The sequence below is a fragment of the Mytilus trossulus genome, chromosome 3, assembly GCF_036588685.1.
Source record: "Mytilus trossulus isolate FHL-02 chromosome 3, PNRI_Mtr1.1.1.hap1, whole genome shotgun sequence".
Taxonomy (NCBI): Eukaryota; Metazoa; Mollusca; class Bivalvia; order Mytilida; family Mytilidae; genus Mytilus; species Mytilus trossulus.
The window spans coordinates 40,955,285-40,973,353 of record NC_086375.1 but is presented as its reverse complement, the minus strand read 5'-3'; the positions used below and the strand labels follow the sequence as shown (position 1 = coordinate 40,973,353).

General features: G+C 31.8%; 2 protein-coding genes across 3 annotated transcripts in view; one reads left to right on the top strand and one right to left on the bottom strand.

Annotated features, from left to right (window-relative positions):
- LOC134711478 (uncharacterized) overlaps positions 1 to 7,174 on the bottom strand; it is a 28,697-nt gene extending 21,523 nt beyond the window's left edge. The window contains exon 1 of one of the 2 annotated variants that reach the window (XM_063572083.1): positions 6,903 to 7,174. In XM_063572083.1, coding sequence (XP_063428153.1) covers positions 6,903 to 6,998 — 96 coding nt within the window. In that variant the 5' untranslated portion in view covers positions 6,999 to 7,174. The remainder of the gene's footprint in view (positions 1 to 6,902) is intronic. The other variant, XM_063572084.1, reaches the window with a different exon arrangement.
- A 3,332-nt stretch (positions 7,175 to 10,506) lies between these two features.
- Positions 10,507 to 18,069, top strand: part of LOC134711476 (uncharacterized oxidoreductase YrbE-like) — a 53,959-nt gene continuing 46,396 nt past the window's right edge. Inside the window, exon 1 of the mRNA XM_063572081.1 lies at positions 10,507 to 10,545. Coding sequence (XP_063428151.1) covers positions 10,522 to 10,545 — 24 coding nt within the window. The 5' untranslated portion in view covers positions 10,507 to 10,521. The remainder of the gene's footprint in view (positions 10,546 to 18,069) is intronic.

Here is an 18,069-nt window from a genome sequence, read left to right as displayed (position 1 = left end):
AGACCATGTTCAAACAAATTAAATATGTTGAAACAGTAAAAATCTATCCAGCCAAAGTAGTAGTTATGCTAGGTTATAGTATCAGCAATATCAAATTACTTACAGTAACCACGATAAGATTGTATGGTACTGATTACTAAGTAGTGTTTGACCTAAGTGGTCTAGTTTTTGCGCTGTTGAGATTATGTCTCATTGACCTATACACCAGGCCTTACGGTCATTAAACTTTCGAGTAAGATTTTTTACTCAGACTTGAGAATCAACCAATCAAAATACAGGATTTGGTGTTTCGAGGAGCATGATTTTTGTGCTCCAAGCAAGCACTGAGTAAAATTTTATGACTTCAACCCCTGATCTCTTATTATTCATACTATAAATTGACTAAAGAAAAGAAAAAAGAAGATTAAAGTCAGTTACACTCTTATACAGGCCAGGTTTACTCACAACTGAAGAAAATATTTTTTTAAAGGCCACTGGTGCCACATGCAGCAGATACAAGTTTTTTTTATTGTTCAGTGTTGTGTGTTGTATGGATGTCGGTGTGATAAAATTGTACGCGCTGTTCTCTATCTTGCTGTAAGTTGAACTTGTCTTTTATTGTCCTATAATTTGTGCATGTTGCATACTCACCTAAAGTGACGCCGGAAATAGCCAAATCTGCCGGAACAGCCGAGTTCCCGTGGCTTTTGTAACGTTCCAGTTATCCATTCTTTAGTTCTTTTAATAGTGTTTAAAGAACCGTTGGTTTGTCTGTTCGTATTTTTTTGTTTTGTCATAATGTTGTCTGTTTAATTGATTATTAGTATGTGGGTATTTAGTTCATGCAGTTTATAAATCTGTACATGAAAAACATTCCCTCTTAAACTTTTAGGTTTATTATTGCTATGTTATTGTTTTATAATCCATTACCATCTTTGCAAATCAATCAAGCAACTGTAAAATATCATGCAATAACAATACATTGGGGAATAAAAATACATTTACAAAACAGTTAGATAATAAAATTTTGGTTGTTAAGAGCATACAAATTTTCTTTAAGTGGTTTGATGAGACATATTACTAGTATTCTCTTGCTGCTAATTTTGTTCATTTTTTTGTTAGTTTTTGTCGAGTTGAGCATATTTGGAATTTCCATCTCTATTTACCAATTCTATTCACTTTGAACTTTCAATAAACTGACACTTATATATAATAATCATAACAATTTATAACAAAACCATAAAATCATGTGCTTTTCTTTCTTTCTCCACCGTAGTGGTTTTTATACATTTCACAATTAATCAGATGTAAAAGATTAGTTGATATAGATAAGATCGAAACATCAAACCAACGCGTAAAACAATTAAAGTAAACGATCAAGTATTAATAAATACATAAATATAAATAGATTTTAAATAAATAAGTTTACACAGATTATAAATAAATAAGTTTACATAGATTATAAATAAATAAATATAAATTATCTGTTTAATTTATTTTCAACTCTCTTTGACTCCAGACGCCTTAGAGCATGACTTACTGTTATCGTGGCACTTATCTATTGTTGATATGTAGCTTTGGCTCACACCGAATAGCAAGCTATGAATGACCCCAACATGACTAGCGTTAAACAATTCAAACAGGAAAAACAACATACAAAACACTTGTGAACCACAAACGACAATCTTGAGCTCAAAATGTCTTTTTGATATTGATGTCTTTTATGTTATTTTGTGTATGTATGTCAATCTGACCGACATACAAATTTACCACATTCAAAAGTAACGCAGTGGCACACAAAAAAACCCCAAGACCTTTAAAGGTCAGTGTGCTGTCTACAACAGTAGATATATACCTATACAATATGCAAAGCTCTTAAATCCTTTCGACTCGAGAAAAAAGGTATCATGAATAAATTTAACAAGGACTTTCAAAGAAGTTATAACAGATATTTCGTTTACAAAATAGCCATGATAAAACGAGCATAAAGTGCATCGACACAGGATACTAAGGCACCAAAGAAATGCTAAACTTTAAATGGTCCTATATAATTATTAAAAAAGGATATTGGGAACCCATCCATGACACAAAACCAGCAAAAAAACACCCAAAGGAACAGCGCTTGTATTTCTGTTCTGAATCTTAAAATCATAGCGAGACCTTAAACACGGAGCATTAACAAAAATCTCATCAGAGCAAGTTCAAAACGGTCGTTACCACTAGTTGAATGAGTGAATGTTTTGCAATATAATTCAGAAGGACAGTTTTACATACACAAAATGATAATATGATTTATAAGCAAACATTTAAAATCAAATTCTGTCCAAATGATATACATTTTTGTACACCTAAAACTAGTATACAAGAGACAAAATCTCAAATGCATCGAGCAAAATAAACAACAAAAGCTAGTTTTTGTGATTTATACGAGCACATTATTTCAAATGATCAATGATGTCCATGAATTATGGAAGCGCTGGTAAAGACGAGATTAGTATGACCTTGTCTTTATTTTAGACGTAATTCGATAAAAATTGTTCGCTGCATACATGTAATATTGCGCCATTTTTATTCTATTATGTCTATTTTTTCCATTATCTTACTTTTTTTACGTTGACGCGTACTTAGTACTTTTACTTGTATATGTTGAACATGTTTATTGAGGCCAAGGATATTACGAGATTTGCGTACATTAACTTAGAATTATTTATCTGACAATAAAACCCATAATTAAAAACGGAGATTGTCTGTATGAGGTACGTAAATCGAAACCATTGTGTCATTTATTAACCATAAAATAATAATTAAACGAAAAGTAATTACCGACCAATGACATTATAATGTAAAATTGTTCATAATTTTAACCCTAGGAAACCATTTACCATTAAAGTTCAATAATTTACTGCTTTTCAGGACATCCATATTAAAAGAATGGAAATTAATATTGTTTTCAGTTCATCCATTTAATATAGAATAAGGAGATGAGATATGAGTGTCAATGAGACAACAATCCATCAAAGCCCAAATGACGTAATAGATTAAACCAACCATTGGTCACCTTACGATCTTCAACAATGAACAATACCCAATTTACCCATACCGTGCAGTCAGCTATGAAAAGCATGTTTCTTAATGGATGCTTTATATGGTCTTAAATATTGTCTTCCGGACGGAACTAATGGACATGCATCTATAATATAAAATTTACGATTCGCTGAAAGGTTTTTGTTTGTAATAAAGGACTAAAGGAATCGAAATTTACATTAGACATTCAGTTAAAATATACAAATGTATACAGCTGTATGCGTAATTGAAATTGTAATAAAAAGTAGTAATCGACTGGCGGTGACATGTCTACATCGAAACAAACAAACAATTTTATCGAGTTACTTCTCTTTTAAATACAAGCACCCATGTATTTCATGTATACATCTTTAATGATAATACTGAATTCATATATTTCACAGTATAGTTTATTAGAAAATTAATTTATTCAAAATATATGAAAGAAAAATCATTTACACAAAATGCACTTAAGTAAAATTAATGAAGAGTTGTTCTGTGATGCATTATTTCTTCGTCCCAAAACACACTTTAAGCTAATACAGTTATCTTAAAAATAAGACAAATAATGAGTATCATTTGTTGTGGTTGTAACATTTTTTTCATTGAAAATCAACCAAAACGTTGAAATGTTAGGGTAAACGTTTTTTTGAGAGTGGTATATTTGCGAAAAAAAGTAAAAAAAAAAACTTTTGAGAAAAAGTACAATGTCATGGGCCACAAAATTAGATGTGAGGCGACTATCTACAAAGGACAGAAAAGAGCGCATGTAAGCAACTATATGTCACCATACGGCCTGCATTATTAAGCAACATCCATACCTAAAGTAAGCTATAAATTACCCTCATTTGACAAGATTTTTAAACAAGAAAACGAACGGCTTGCTTAATGATAGAGCAACCTGCGTCAGTTTTTATTACATACACCTCTCTTTGAATAGAAAATACAGAAAATGAAGGGGTCAAACATGTTTGAGATTTTCCAACCATTTTTAATCTTTGACATTGGTGTAACAGCACAACATACAAAAACCCTGTAAAAATCAGTGGGAAAGACAATCAAAACTAATAAATTAATCATGTGTCCCAGATCAAATGCAGTTGCCTATTAAGAGGGTGTAGAGGGCGTAGGACTCCTCCTATGATTGCCTAAACATTATCATATCAAGTTTTTTTCACGATTTCAATGATTTTATAGCATACATATAATCTGTTATGTGGAATTGCGCCCCCTTTTAAAATTCCTGGATATGCCCATAAAATGTCAATCAGTAAACTTCCAGCACATTTGGTGTGTATATGCTATAAAGGCTATTTTTAAATAAAAGATAGGGAAAAATAAAACATGAGACATAAACAAATAACTACTGGCGATAATAGTTCTGAATTCGGACTTGTCCTTGGACACGTGATAGTTTGAACTAGGGTGAAATTGAAGTATACGCGTACATGACTTCATTTCAAGCGGCGATTTCTGAAGCGAAATTCCACCTGAAGATTTTTTTTAAAGAACAGGGTTGCGTTCAATATCATAGCGGCTACGTAGTGCTACGTAGATTTGTGACTATTGAACGCGTAGCTAGTCAAATATCCACGTAGCACTACGTAGCCGTTACGATATTTTACGCAGTCCAGTTATAACTCTGAACATTTCGATTAAAAGTATATATATATAGGACAAAATTATAGGGCTCATGTTTAAGTGATGTGGGGGTAAATAAAGAAGCACGAAAATTTTAAAGCGCAACCCTGTCACGAAAATCAGAATACCCACCAAATTGGGCAAGCGTTAATTGCCTTAGTATTTTAATAATGGTTTAAAAAATAACAAACAGAAAAAGAAAAAGAAAATAACAGAAAAGGCATAACTTTCAAAAACAACTACATCTTATCAAAGAAAACTCATAATACTTGGTCTGACGAATATGACAATTTCATAATAAAAGAGGGACGAAAGACACCAAAGGGACAGTCAAACTCGTAAATCTAAAACAAACTGACAACGCTATGGCTAAAAATGAAAAAGACAAACAGAAAAACAATAGTACACATGACACAACATAGAAAACTAAAGAATAAACAACACGAACCCCACCAAAAACTAGGGGTGATCTCAGGTGCTCCGGAAGGGTAAGCAGATCCTGCTCCACATGCGGAACCCGTCGTGTTGCTTATGTGATTACAAATCCGGTAAATAGTCTAATTCGGTAGGTCAAATTCATGAAAGGGAAGGGGATTGTAGTTACGACGTAAGGAACATATCCGATATCATTTGTGAAACGGTTATTCCATAACGGTCAACCAACTCGTGATGGCGTCCGTAAAATTTACGAAGGGATGATTTCAACTTCACCATTTGGAACTCTTGGTTTAATAGCTTCCTTGTGAGCAGTAACCCTCTATCAAGAAAATCATGATAGGAAATGCAAGCACGGGAATATCGTATCAATTGGGAGATATATACCCCGTATGCAGGTGCTGCTGGAATGTTGCTACTTAGAAATGGAAAGTTCACAATTGGAAAGCTGAAATCATCTCTTTTGTCGTAAAGTTTTGTCTTCAACCGACCCTCATTGTCAATTTCTAGATGTAAGTCAAGATATGAAGCCGACTTAACTGTATCTGTAGTATCCCTTATCTCCAATTCGATGGGATAGATGCGATCCACATAGTCACCAAATTTTGAATTGTTTAGTGAAAGAACGTCATCTATATAGCGGAAAGTAGAGTTAAAGGATATTGCTAACTTCTTATCTTTCTTCCTAAGAAGTTCCTGCATGAATTCAGCCTCATAATAATAAAGAAACAAGTCAGCAAGTAATAATATGTACATGTAGTCAATATTCAAATTAAATGCATATGAAAAAGTAAAAATGTAGATTGCATAATGACATGTCATATGTATTACTAAATTTTTTTCCATCATCTATGGCTTTAAAAATAAAAAGCACCGATTATATGGTAAATAGACCAAACAATCCACGTGTAACCTTTACACAAAGCATATTTGAAGCAATAAGTAAACTAATTTGCTTAATTTTACAAAGCAGCTGCACTGATATGCTCTGTTTATTAGAATGCTTAAAGGTTATTTTATTTTAAACAGACTTAGTATATAAAAGACTAATGAATACAAAAATAATATTACTAATTGATTCTGGGGCAATTTCTATCAAGAAATTATTATAAACTGGTTAGTAATGTAACAAAATGATTTCCTCGTTTTAAAAAAAATAAAACCAAAACAAACGTGTTTGTTGATTGATGAATATTCTATTCCTAGAGATCAGAGTAAACTTTAAGACTAAATACGGTGACCTATAATTGTCAATTCCTGCGTCATTTTGTCACTTGTGGAGAGTTGTCTCATTGGCAATCATACCGCATCTTCTTCTTTTTTTAAATCTCATACGACTTTTTTGAAGTAAATACAGAGAAACATTACAATAAATGCTACGGCAATTTTAAGTAACTTTTAATTTCTAAGAACCACTAGCTATTTTGACTTCAGCAACTATAATACTAACTTAAGTTTGAAATTAAAATAAAACAATATTTCAGAATGAAAATATTTAAAATCAGTCGTTCAGGTTTTGTTTTTTTTTAAATTTTAGACGCAGCTGCAGTCGTGTTTCAATAACAAACAAAAATAGTGTAATAACCTTGTCAGAATGTTGACTTTCGGTTCAAAAATAAGTTCAACTTGACATTTGCATTTAAAAAGTTTTGAAAGCGTAGCTGAGAACACAAACACACTACAATATTAGCATACACTAAAAATATAGAAATAACATAAATCATAACAATTCGATGAAGAAAAAAAAAATTAGTTCAAAATAGAAAGAAAAAAGTAATAGTTACCGAAACGAAATCATTCCTAATTTCTTCTGAATCATCTTGTCCAACTGCATACGTCACAAAACATCCAACAGCTATACAGAGTCTTACAAATTCCATAATATCGCAAACTATCTATAGATATTCTCAAACTTTTATTCGCCTAGTTCTGTTACTGTTATAATTAACAAAATGAACAACGTGGATGGTAATATACAGGTTGGGTAGGATGTAACTTACTTATCGATCGGTTCGGCGTAATCTGACTGGCGGGAAATAATGATAGACCACTAAAATAGCACGGAGATAGTTATGACACGAACAAAAGAAAGCATCGTTTATCGAAGCTACTTAACTGGGATCATTAAGGAATTAAAGGGTATAGTGAATGGTTATTTTTAAACGTAATCATTTACATGTCAGAGCTAGTGAAGTTTTAAGCGTTTAGGTTAGAAGCACTTTATTTTGATTCTAAAATCAGCGTTTGTTGCATGCGATAAACAAAGATATTGGTATTAAATTAAAAGCGTTTCTTCTCTATAGTACATAAAACGAAAATGGAAAAAAATGTCCACAAAATTTCTTATTACAAGTAGACAACTCCTAAATAGATATTTTCATTTTTTTTTGTATCCAGACCTTACTGTTCACACTGGTACACCAAGTCAAAAAGGGTGTTACTTTTATGGAAAGTGACGTGTGCTTAAGTTTTGTTGTCCATGATACAAGAAAACATTACATTTTTAATTGACTTGTGTACTAAAAATGGTTACTGTTTCTTGGACGATTATACATTGAAAAGCATTTGCAGCTGTTATTGCATGAAAAGTCAGTCTTTGCAGCCAAAGACATCATCGGTGAAATAAAATCAAATAACTTAGACAGCACGGTCTACATAATATTTACATGATTCAATGAAATATAAGAACATAATGAATAGAAATAAATTATTCATATGTTGTAATACTAAACTGTAATAAATATGACCCTTGTGGTCAATAAGATGGTGAAACAAATATCATTGTACAATAAATATCACACTGATTTACAGTTTTTGTTTTATCAAATTGACATTTTCACATGTAAAATTAATAATTTACTGAAATTAAGCACGAATGATACTACAAACCGTGAAATGGACACATACGCACCAAAATGATAAAGACAGCGATAATAAAATAAAGCGAGGAATATGGACATCCAGGTGTAGGTGCTTCAGCTGTAAATAGGTACATAAGGACTGACTATAAATATACTAAAATTATTGGTCTTAAGATCTATCCATAAGTAACTCATGATCATCCATCCTGTCGATACTTATATTTTGGTCTTAGCAAGGTATGCGTTTCTCAGACTGTTTATGATGTTTTGACACTAAATTCGTTGAATGTGTAACAATTGATACCTAAGTAAAGCAGAACATGATTTATTTATAACTTGTAATCGGTTTAGTACTATATATCAGTAAATGCGAATACTCTTATTGTGCTTTGTGTCTATGGTTTTTATGTACGTTGTTTTGGTGCCTCTTATCATTTTGTTGAAGTTTAGCCAATTGCAGTTGTTTTTTACAGTCTATTCTTATTTTTCTTATTTCTTATTCCAACACCACTGTCCAAAGTTAGGGTGTGTGTTGAACGCTCACAAACATAAGCAAGACCGTCACGTTCTTGATGCATCTTTTCCAAATTCAGGAGCCTTTAGATCAGTTATTGTCTATAATAGTTTATGCCAGTCATATTTATTCTTTGTAAATTATTTTGTTTAAAATTATGCCTTTAGTAATCTCAAAGGATCATTTCATATTTTTCACGTCACGCCTTTTATAGCCGACTATATATATTGTATGAGTTTGTGTGGTTTGTCTTATATCCTTTGATTTTAACTCTGGTGGATAGTTTAATAGATTCTCCTTATTTTTATACAGTGCTATCGGGTCACATGTTTGCCTTTCGTTTATGTTGATATGATTGTCTATATGCCATTTTGTTTTCTTTGTCGACTTTTTTTTATAGTGATTGAGATTTTAACACAATGTTGACTGCTGAATCTCTATTTATTTATTTTTACATTTTTACATATTTTGTCTGTTTGTTTTGTTCATACATTGATGTCAATATACATTAAATGGAATTTTATGCGAATGTCGTAAAATTTAGAGGTGTAGCTAGCTATAAAACCAGGTCTTACTCACCATTTTATACACAAGGAAAAGCCTGTACCAAGTCAGGACTACGATATTGTTCGTTCGATGTGTTTGAGCTTTTGATTTTGTCATTTGATAAAAGTCCTTCCGTTTTAAATTGTCCTTAAGTTAGAGTTCAGTATTTTGCCTTGTTTTTTTTGTTTTTTTTTACTTGTTACGGAAGACCAAATATCTATGATCCTAGTTTTTCGTTGGTGAGAAACATTTTATATATGCATTTTAATGATATTTCATACAATTGAAAAATATTTTATTTTGAATTGTATTCCTTATGACATGTTTGTCATGGTTCCCGTATCTAGCTTCCTTACAATGGCAAGAGCACCACGACTAATTTTGAAATTAATGTACTTTCAAATGAAAATTACAACACAGCGGGTGCCACATATGGAGCAGGATCTGCTTACCCTTCTGGAGCACCTGGGCTCACCCCTAGTTTTTGGTGGGGTTCGTGTTGCTTATTCTTTAGTTTTCTATGTTGTGTCATGTGTACTATTGTTTGTCTGTTTGTCCTTTTCGTTTTTAGCCATGGCGTTATCAGTTTATTTTCGATTTATGAGTTTGACTGTCCCTCTGGTATCTTTCGTCCCTCTTTTACACTTTTAATTTGTGCTGCCGAATTGCTTTCGTCGAATAAACATATATCGATATAAACGTTAGTTGCAGTTTTTTTCCAAATAGATTAAAAAGAATATATATATTCATTTAATTTAACCTTGCTAAGGTCGCATAGCATCTACAATTCGTAACCCCATTTCGACCAAATATGGGTTTTTTCTTCTTACCCGGTATTTCTTAATATGTATCGTATTTCTAAAAATTCTTCACTTTTGAAAATCCTAGATAAACGTTATATCCTTTTAAAGAAACAGTCAATTATTCGATGGTTGGTTTTGTCTGTCTCTCTGTTTCTTAGAAAGCAACAATCAATCTCTATGTGCGTGTCTGTATTTTTAAGCAGATTCTACGGCGTTAATTGTTTGAGGAGGTTTTCAAGCGAGTAAATCAATTTCTTACAAGTGACATCATACTGTTATATTTTAACTAATTCTAAGTATAATTGCTGATGTTGGAAATTGAAAACGTCGTAGAAAGATTTTCTCTTTACAGAAGGTTTTAAAAGTATCATAGATATATGGTTCAATCCGTTTTCTAGAGTTAAATACGACCAAATCACGCTAGGTTCTTCATAAAAAATGTTTTATAATGACAATCGAAAAATGACCGTCTAGATTCAGAAGTCCAATAACATTATTAACGCTTTATTCTTAGCAATTGCTTGTGACAGAGTATCATTTCATTTGGACGAGCTGTCAATTATTTCCGAAGTAAACAAGCGCATGAACGTGTTCTCCGATAATGGAGATAAAAAAGTGTTTAACTGCTCCTTTATTCTACGTATTAATGGAGGGAAGCAGTACCGGTTTACACTAATTAATGATTCTTGTGATCATTTATAAGGTAATTACTCATTGATGCTAACTTGAGCTGTGTTGAAATAATCGAGAAAGCAACATACAATCAATTTAACCCACTATATATCTAACAATCTATAACAAAATTGTTGATAAATAATTTTTTATTTCGGAAGCTTGTCAATATTGTTTGGATTATTGCGACAATATACCAGAGTTCATTTCTTTATTTAATTCAATATTGGCTTCGAAGTCGTGATATGATATGTTAATTATTTTTCTTAATTGAAGACTCTTCTTGAATGAAGTGTCGTCAAGTTGAATGTAGCGTTAAAAACGTTATATGTCTAAGTTTCAAGTTGCCATTGAAGCATTCTCGTCACTTACTGTACCTAATGAACTAAAAGGGATATGGTTTATTATGGTATATTTTAATATTGATGTCAATTGAATAAAATAAAATGTTCTTGAAGGTTAATATTGATATAGATTTTTCACTCTCGAAAATCGTCATGATCCCAATTGTCATCATTATTACCATCGTCTTCCTCGTTGTTGTCACCGTTGTTAGGTGTTGCTTGCTCAATTGATTATCATATACGTCCTTTATAGCTGCTGACTTTTGTATTATTTTCTGTCTACGTTGTGGTCTTTCTTAGAACCCTACGCTATGCTTTTTTAACATAGCATTTTAATTTCCATACATAAAAGACTCGAAACAGGTTTTTTTTTTTAGTGAGAAAAATGCATCTGAAACGTCGCACGCTACTGGTGTTACTTTGGTGAAATAACGGACAAGACACATTCATCTTGTTAATTTTTAAACAAAAACAATGATATTATAAAGTGTTGTATATCATTTTAAAGCTTTTAAACTCTTCTTTCAGATAATTGCAATTTTGTATATGTAACAGACCATTTTTATTAATCAAAACTCAATAAAACCTTTATTTTGCAACATGATTTTCTTGTCCCGCGTTACACTTTTAGTTTTGTGAAATTCTGAATACCGTAAAAAACATGTGATTTTTTTTACCAAACGATATAAAAGTTTGTCTAGAACAAGCAATTTATCAGTGGGCGGTGACGTAATGTCGATTTTTATTTCTCGAAAAGACGGAAATATAATAAAAAGGGATCAAGATGATACAAGTTATGTGTCCCATGCACGAAAGGTTGCCGTAATTTTTTTTAAATTGTCCCAAAAAAGAGAATTCCAGAGCAATCCCCATGTCGAAAGTAAATAATTATTATACTAATATTTTGTACAAAGATCACACTTTCGCCTCATGCAATAAACAGGAATTTTTAAAACAAATTCGTTTTACTCGAGTTGATTCGCAATGTCCGACATTTTGTCCCCTTCGAACAATATTAAACGTAGGGTAACGTTTTCTGTTTTTTCATGATGTTTATTTCATACAGTGCCATTTGCTACATAAAAAAACTTTATAATAGATAAAAGTACAAAAAAATATCTCTATTTTGATATTAAATTCCCATAAATTAAATCTAATATACGAGATATCAAATAAAACTAAAATGTCCGATACAATGTCCCCACATACGATTTTGACGTTATTTAATAAAAACATGCTTCTAACGTTCCGTCTAGTTGTCATGCTTGCGGTTTTCACAGACGATTTGGAATACGGCTATTTTATTTTGTTGCTTAATAAGGAAACTTTAAAATTAATGTTTTATTTTGAAGCTGTACCGATTCACAAAGAAGGAGTGGGGAGAGAGATTTCCTCGCGGATCTGAAGTGTTTTCCGGACTATAATAGTCGGATCCGCTATAATACAAATTAATAGAAAAAAACAGCTGTAATAATTGTTCCCGCTATATATAATTCCCTTGCATATATTTGTGCAGAACTGCCATGCTAGATATGCCGTAGTCCTTTTGCCTTGACATTCTGGAGTGCAAAAATGAATGCATTTGCAGTGCATAGATATTCCATAAAAAGAAAGCGATTGCCCTTATAATTAAAATGTATATAATTAAATGGTTTCAATTCAAGTTACTTTTTTTATTTTTTATTTTTGTTAATAAAACTAAAGCTTAACATATTTTATCTAAGAAAAAAAATCCTTCTTAGGAAAAAAATCAATCCGTTAAAATTTATTGTAAAAAGCCATCTGAACAACATGCATTCCAACGTTTTTATTTTGTCTCACGTCTTTGAGTTTGTAACGTTAGGTGACACCAGTATCGTGCGACGTTTCATCTGTGATTAAATCACGCAACATTCCATGAGGTACTATCATGTTAACTGGAAGAAAAACAAAGTCTATACATAAGTATGTTAAGTTAACACATGGCAAGAGTAAAATCTCTTTGTTCTTACTGTGGTATAATCTGGATAATGCACAGCTAAGGTGTGCATTAACTACCTCAGATAACTGCACAGTTCAAATCTATTTTTACCTTAAGGGGCGGTTCTTGGATTTTGAAAGGGGCGTTATTCTACCAAATTAAAAAAAATTCCCGAGTGTAGCGAGACTAAAGACAATATTGACGTTTTGAAGCTAAAACACGATACTTTGTCAAATCCAAGGGTTAACGACCTGTTCGCCCCCACCCCCGAGTCTGCCATCTGCCTTGAAATTACGACAAAGATAAACTTCGTGCAAACATCGTAGTTTCAAAATAGGAAAAAGAAATGTTTCTCATTCCTTCAATTTTTTTTTATCTTAAAGCTGGGACATAAACTATTTTATTATATTTTGTGTACAACGTAAATCTATATCAGTGTTTTAAAGTAAAAAAGAAAGTTAAAACAATTTTTGTTAATTTCTGCCCAAAAAGAATAGTATCTAAGAATATCCGAATATAAATAAATCAATCTGATTTAGATTAGTTTCAGACTCAATGGAATTTATAACGACTTTTTGAATATCCGAATATAAAGGAACTATTTTTGGATCGAATTTAATGAGGACCATATTTCAGTTTGTTTTAAAACAGGGGGATTAGCTGGAGATCAATCAGACTTCATTTAGACTGACGTGTCTTAAAAAGCAATACAGAAGATAAAAAGAGATTTGGGGGGGGGGGGGGACGGGGTTGCGGGGAGTAAAAGGTTTTGAAAGAGAAACGTATTTTCTGTTTATTATACATTTTAAATTTAGGTAATATAATATCTTCCTCGTTTCTTTTTCTCTCTAAGCATATCAATGAGAAATTCAAAAGCAATTATTCTGATTTAAACTCAATAATACGGAAGCGTATTAAGGACATAGAAAAAATAAAATTGTCAGTGAACTTCTTTTTTCAAAGTCGAAATTTTGACTTCTCAAATCTCGAAATTTTGACTTTAACTTGAAATTTTGACTTTTCAAATCCCGAAATTTTGACTCAAACTTGAAATTTTGACTTTCTAAAATCTTGAAATTTTTGACTTTTTTGAAATTTCCGCTTTAAACTCGAAATTTCGACTCATTTAAAACTCGAAATTTCGACTTATTTTAAACTCGAAATTTTGACTCTTTCTGAGTACTTTTAAAACTTTGATGTTAGTATTCAAACACAGTTATTACAATTTTAGAAGGAGTAGACATGGACACAAATTATTACAGCGTCATCCACACATTTTGGCAATTTATATTCAGAAATTGGTTTTGTTCTTATATTAAGATATGGATTAGCATTTAATATTGTGAAGAAATCATTCGTAAAGAGCATGCAGGTTGACATAATCCCCCCCCCCCCCCCTACTCCATGTTTTAGTTTCCACGACACTGTCATAAGATGGTCAGATCTAAGGACATTTAGCATCACAGTTTCAAAGGCCTGTTTGGTATCCCAAATAGCAAGTCACTGACTTTGCCTTGTTTAAAAAATGGTAAATCAAGGTGCCAAAAAAGCCCTGCATATTCAGGACGACCAATGTGCTGCTCAGTTTTCTAGTTTTGGAAGTTTGCATTCTTATAACACAACTATTAACTCTTGTCTTTATATATTAGACTGTAAAATAAAAGTATGTCGTAATATAGGTGTGTCGGAATAGCGGGGTTGTCTTGATACACATATCAGAAGTCCTGACTTGAAATATGTATTTGAACGTGAAACATTTTTTATTTATTCTTCAGCAAGAACAAGATTTTCAATCTAAAATAAAAATTTTAACCTCTTTTTAAAAATGGTTTAGTTTATTAAAATATGCTTATGAAGTTTATGATGTATATGGCCGTCCGCCTTGCTGATATAAATGACTGTGAAATTTTGAGTTTAAAAGAAGTAGAAATTTTGAGTTTAAAAGAAGTAGAAATTTTGAGTTTAAAAGAAGTAGAAATTTCGAACTTAGAAAAAGTCGAAATTTCCAGTTTGAAAAAAGGTCGAAATTTTGAGTTTAAAAGAAGTCGAAATTTTGAATTTAAAATAGATCGAAATTTTAAGTTTAGAAAAAGTCGAAATTTCGAGTTTAGATAAAGTCAAAATTTCGAGTTTCAAAAAAGTCGAAATTTCAAGATTTTAGAATGTCAAAATTTCAAGATAAGAAAAGTTAAAATTTCGAGCTAAAGTCGAAATTTCGAGATTTGAAATGTCAAAATTTCAACTTTGAAAAAAAAGTTCACTGCCAATTTTATTTTTTCTATGTCCCTAATACGCTTCCGTACAATAACCCTTGCAGTTATGTTTTTTTTTTATTATTCATACACCGAAAGTACACAGTTTGTGAAAGTCTTAATCGTCACCAATTAAATGAAAATGGGGAATAAATTTAACGGAAATATTTTAATCAACAAAACATTTTTTTTTTATCGTATACCCAAGCGCCTGTGGAAACAATAAAAAAAAATATACCATTAAATCCCAATTTTAGAATGAGTCTAAATATGAAAAAAAATATAAATTTTAAACTTACCAAAGTCGTATTTTCGCCTTGCTTTACCCTACAAGAAATTTTCCTAGGATCCGTGGATTGCGGAATGACGTCAACATTTCTAAAACGTTCACGTAAATTGATTGCGTCATGTGTTAAAACAGTTATTGGCCAATCAAATCGGTATATGGAATTTAATCTGCACAGCACGAGATGACCCAATAACCCGAACTCCTACGTCGTTCGGGTTATTGTGTCATCTCGTGCTGTGCAGATTAAATCCCATATACCGACTTGCTTGGTCAATAACTATAACCATATACTGTAAAACAGGAATATATTTTTACAAAATTTCATTAGAGATACTAGTTTTTGATCAGAAAACCATTATAAATTGTTTGGAGATGAGATGTGAACAATATATTCAGTTTAATATAGTGGGTACCCAGGTTAGGGAATGAAGGAGCCTTTAAAATAGTTCAGCCCCGTCACATTCGGTATGTGCCTGTCAGGAGCATGTAATTCAGTGTAATGGTTGTCATTTGTTGCTGTACATCATATTTGTTTGTCTTCCATTGTTTTAAACATAAATCAAGCCGTTAGTTTTCTTGTTTGAGTTGTTTTACATTTGGCATTAATGAACCCCTTTTAGTCGATGTCCGTACGGTGATCTATAGATGGTCATTATCAAATCAACATGCCAAACTATGTTATTTGGTCTTTTTAAGTCAAAAGACATGAAAATATATCTAAATAACACTTGTATATGTTAAATCCCGGGGGTTTCAACACAAACTATGGTATAATTTACGAAACACCACTAAACTGTCAAAAAGATATGAAATATCTATAACATAAATGTTGTCTGATACACTTTACACAGTTTACAGTATGAAATGTTATAAAAACATCCTCGTTTTTTTCTCAAACCGTTGGATATAGCCAGAATCAACTGTTACGATTTACTATAAACCCCTTCAGACCTGAAATAGGACTATTATTCATATCATTTGTTATTAGGATTTATCAGTTTTTATTGCATTTGCATGCATACAAACATTTTTTTAAAGGATTTTGGAGGTGTATGTTGGTTTTATAATAAAAAAAATCCACCAATATGAAAAGTCTCATTTGTCAAGTCAATGGTGTAACCAAATGACGAATTGGTAGGGTAAGAGTTATCTTTCTCAAGATTTCAACATTTACAATAGTTTCTGCCTTAGCATTGTTAAATGTAAGCATGTTAACTTAACTTATGCAAAAAAAAACTATTTATGTTGTAAATTTAGTAAACCAATATTAAAATTAAGTTATGGGTATATCGTAATTGAAAATAGTGTCCATGGTGGACCCTTATGAAAATTACTTTTTTTGAGAAAAAATCCTGAACTTTGAATCATGAAATATATGGATTGTAGAAACATACACCAAGACACCATATAAAATAGGGGAATGGAGCCCTTTTTTAGTAACTAAATCTTAAAATACACCTGAAAATCAATAGCGTTACTGTCAATGGTGAGACCGTTTTAATAAAATAACACCATTGACCAGCTTAGTTACACCACTGAATGTATTATGACAATCAGCATTTTGTTGTTGTGTGTTGGGTGTGTGTTTCTTTGATGTTTAACAAGCCAAACATCATATTATTCATAAAAACAAAACAAATTTAACATTTTTTTAACAATATCATTGTCTATGTTTTATTATAGACAAAACAAAATGACTTGCCCGGCTTGCTTTTTCTCTTGGTCTGCATTCTAGCTCAACTGCAGTTTTCGTTAACATTGAATTCAGATTGGAGTCCGTTCTTGTCACCAGTGCATTATTTCCCCTCTTTTCATAGCAGACAAATATTGTGTCTGCGGGGTGTTCTGCTAGTTGCAATGCAACGATGGATTGATAATGCCTGTGACCAATGCCACAGCTGAATCAACGCAGTTTCCGTGTCATGGGCCGGATTAAAACATAGCTGCGTTCTACGATGACAAACGAACGATCCATTAAAATGACTGGTCTTCATCTAACTTTGTCATTATTGTCATGTTTAATGTCAACGTTAAGTTTCCATGATTGAGTTTGTTTTCAGATACTATACGCAACAGGTAAACTGCATTTTGTATACTAGTATAATCTATAATTTGTAAGTTTTACATTTCGTTGTGGCAAATTCAATTTCGTGATTATGTTTGTTCTTTGATACTACTAGCATTAGGTAAACTATATTAGGTTTCTAGAATGATTGCACATATATAAGGTTTTGTTAACTGGGTTCTGACAATGACTTATTTTTTTATGGTTCATTGGTTCATGTTTAATTTTCTTGATTCTCTTCATCTATTGGGAAATTATTTGGGGAACAATTATGGTTGGGTGCACATATTCAAGTGGCAAGTTTCATCTCGCCTTGACTTCATTTAAGTAGTTTATATAATTATCGGCCAACGTTCAATTTTTGTGATAATGTTTATAAGATATACTATCAGCAAAGATTCATTCATATTTGTTGTATTGAATGATTTTAATGTGCATTAATCTTCTCTGGAAGAATGGACTGACCTAGACCTAATTTGTATGGTTAGTTGATCTAAGTTGAATTTTGGAGATCATGTTTGTTTTCAGATACAATTAGCAATATGTTGAATATGTGAGGTGTATGGATGGATTTTCAAATGTTCTTTTCAGTCTGACAAGGTTCAGCTGACCTTAACCTTATTGCTATGGATTACCAATAACGTA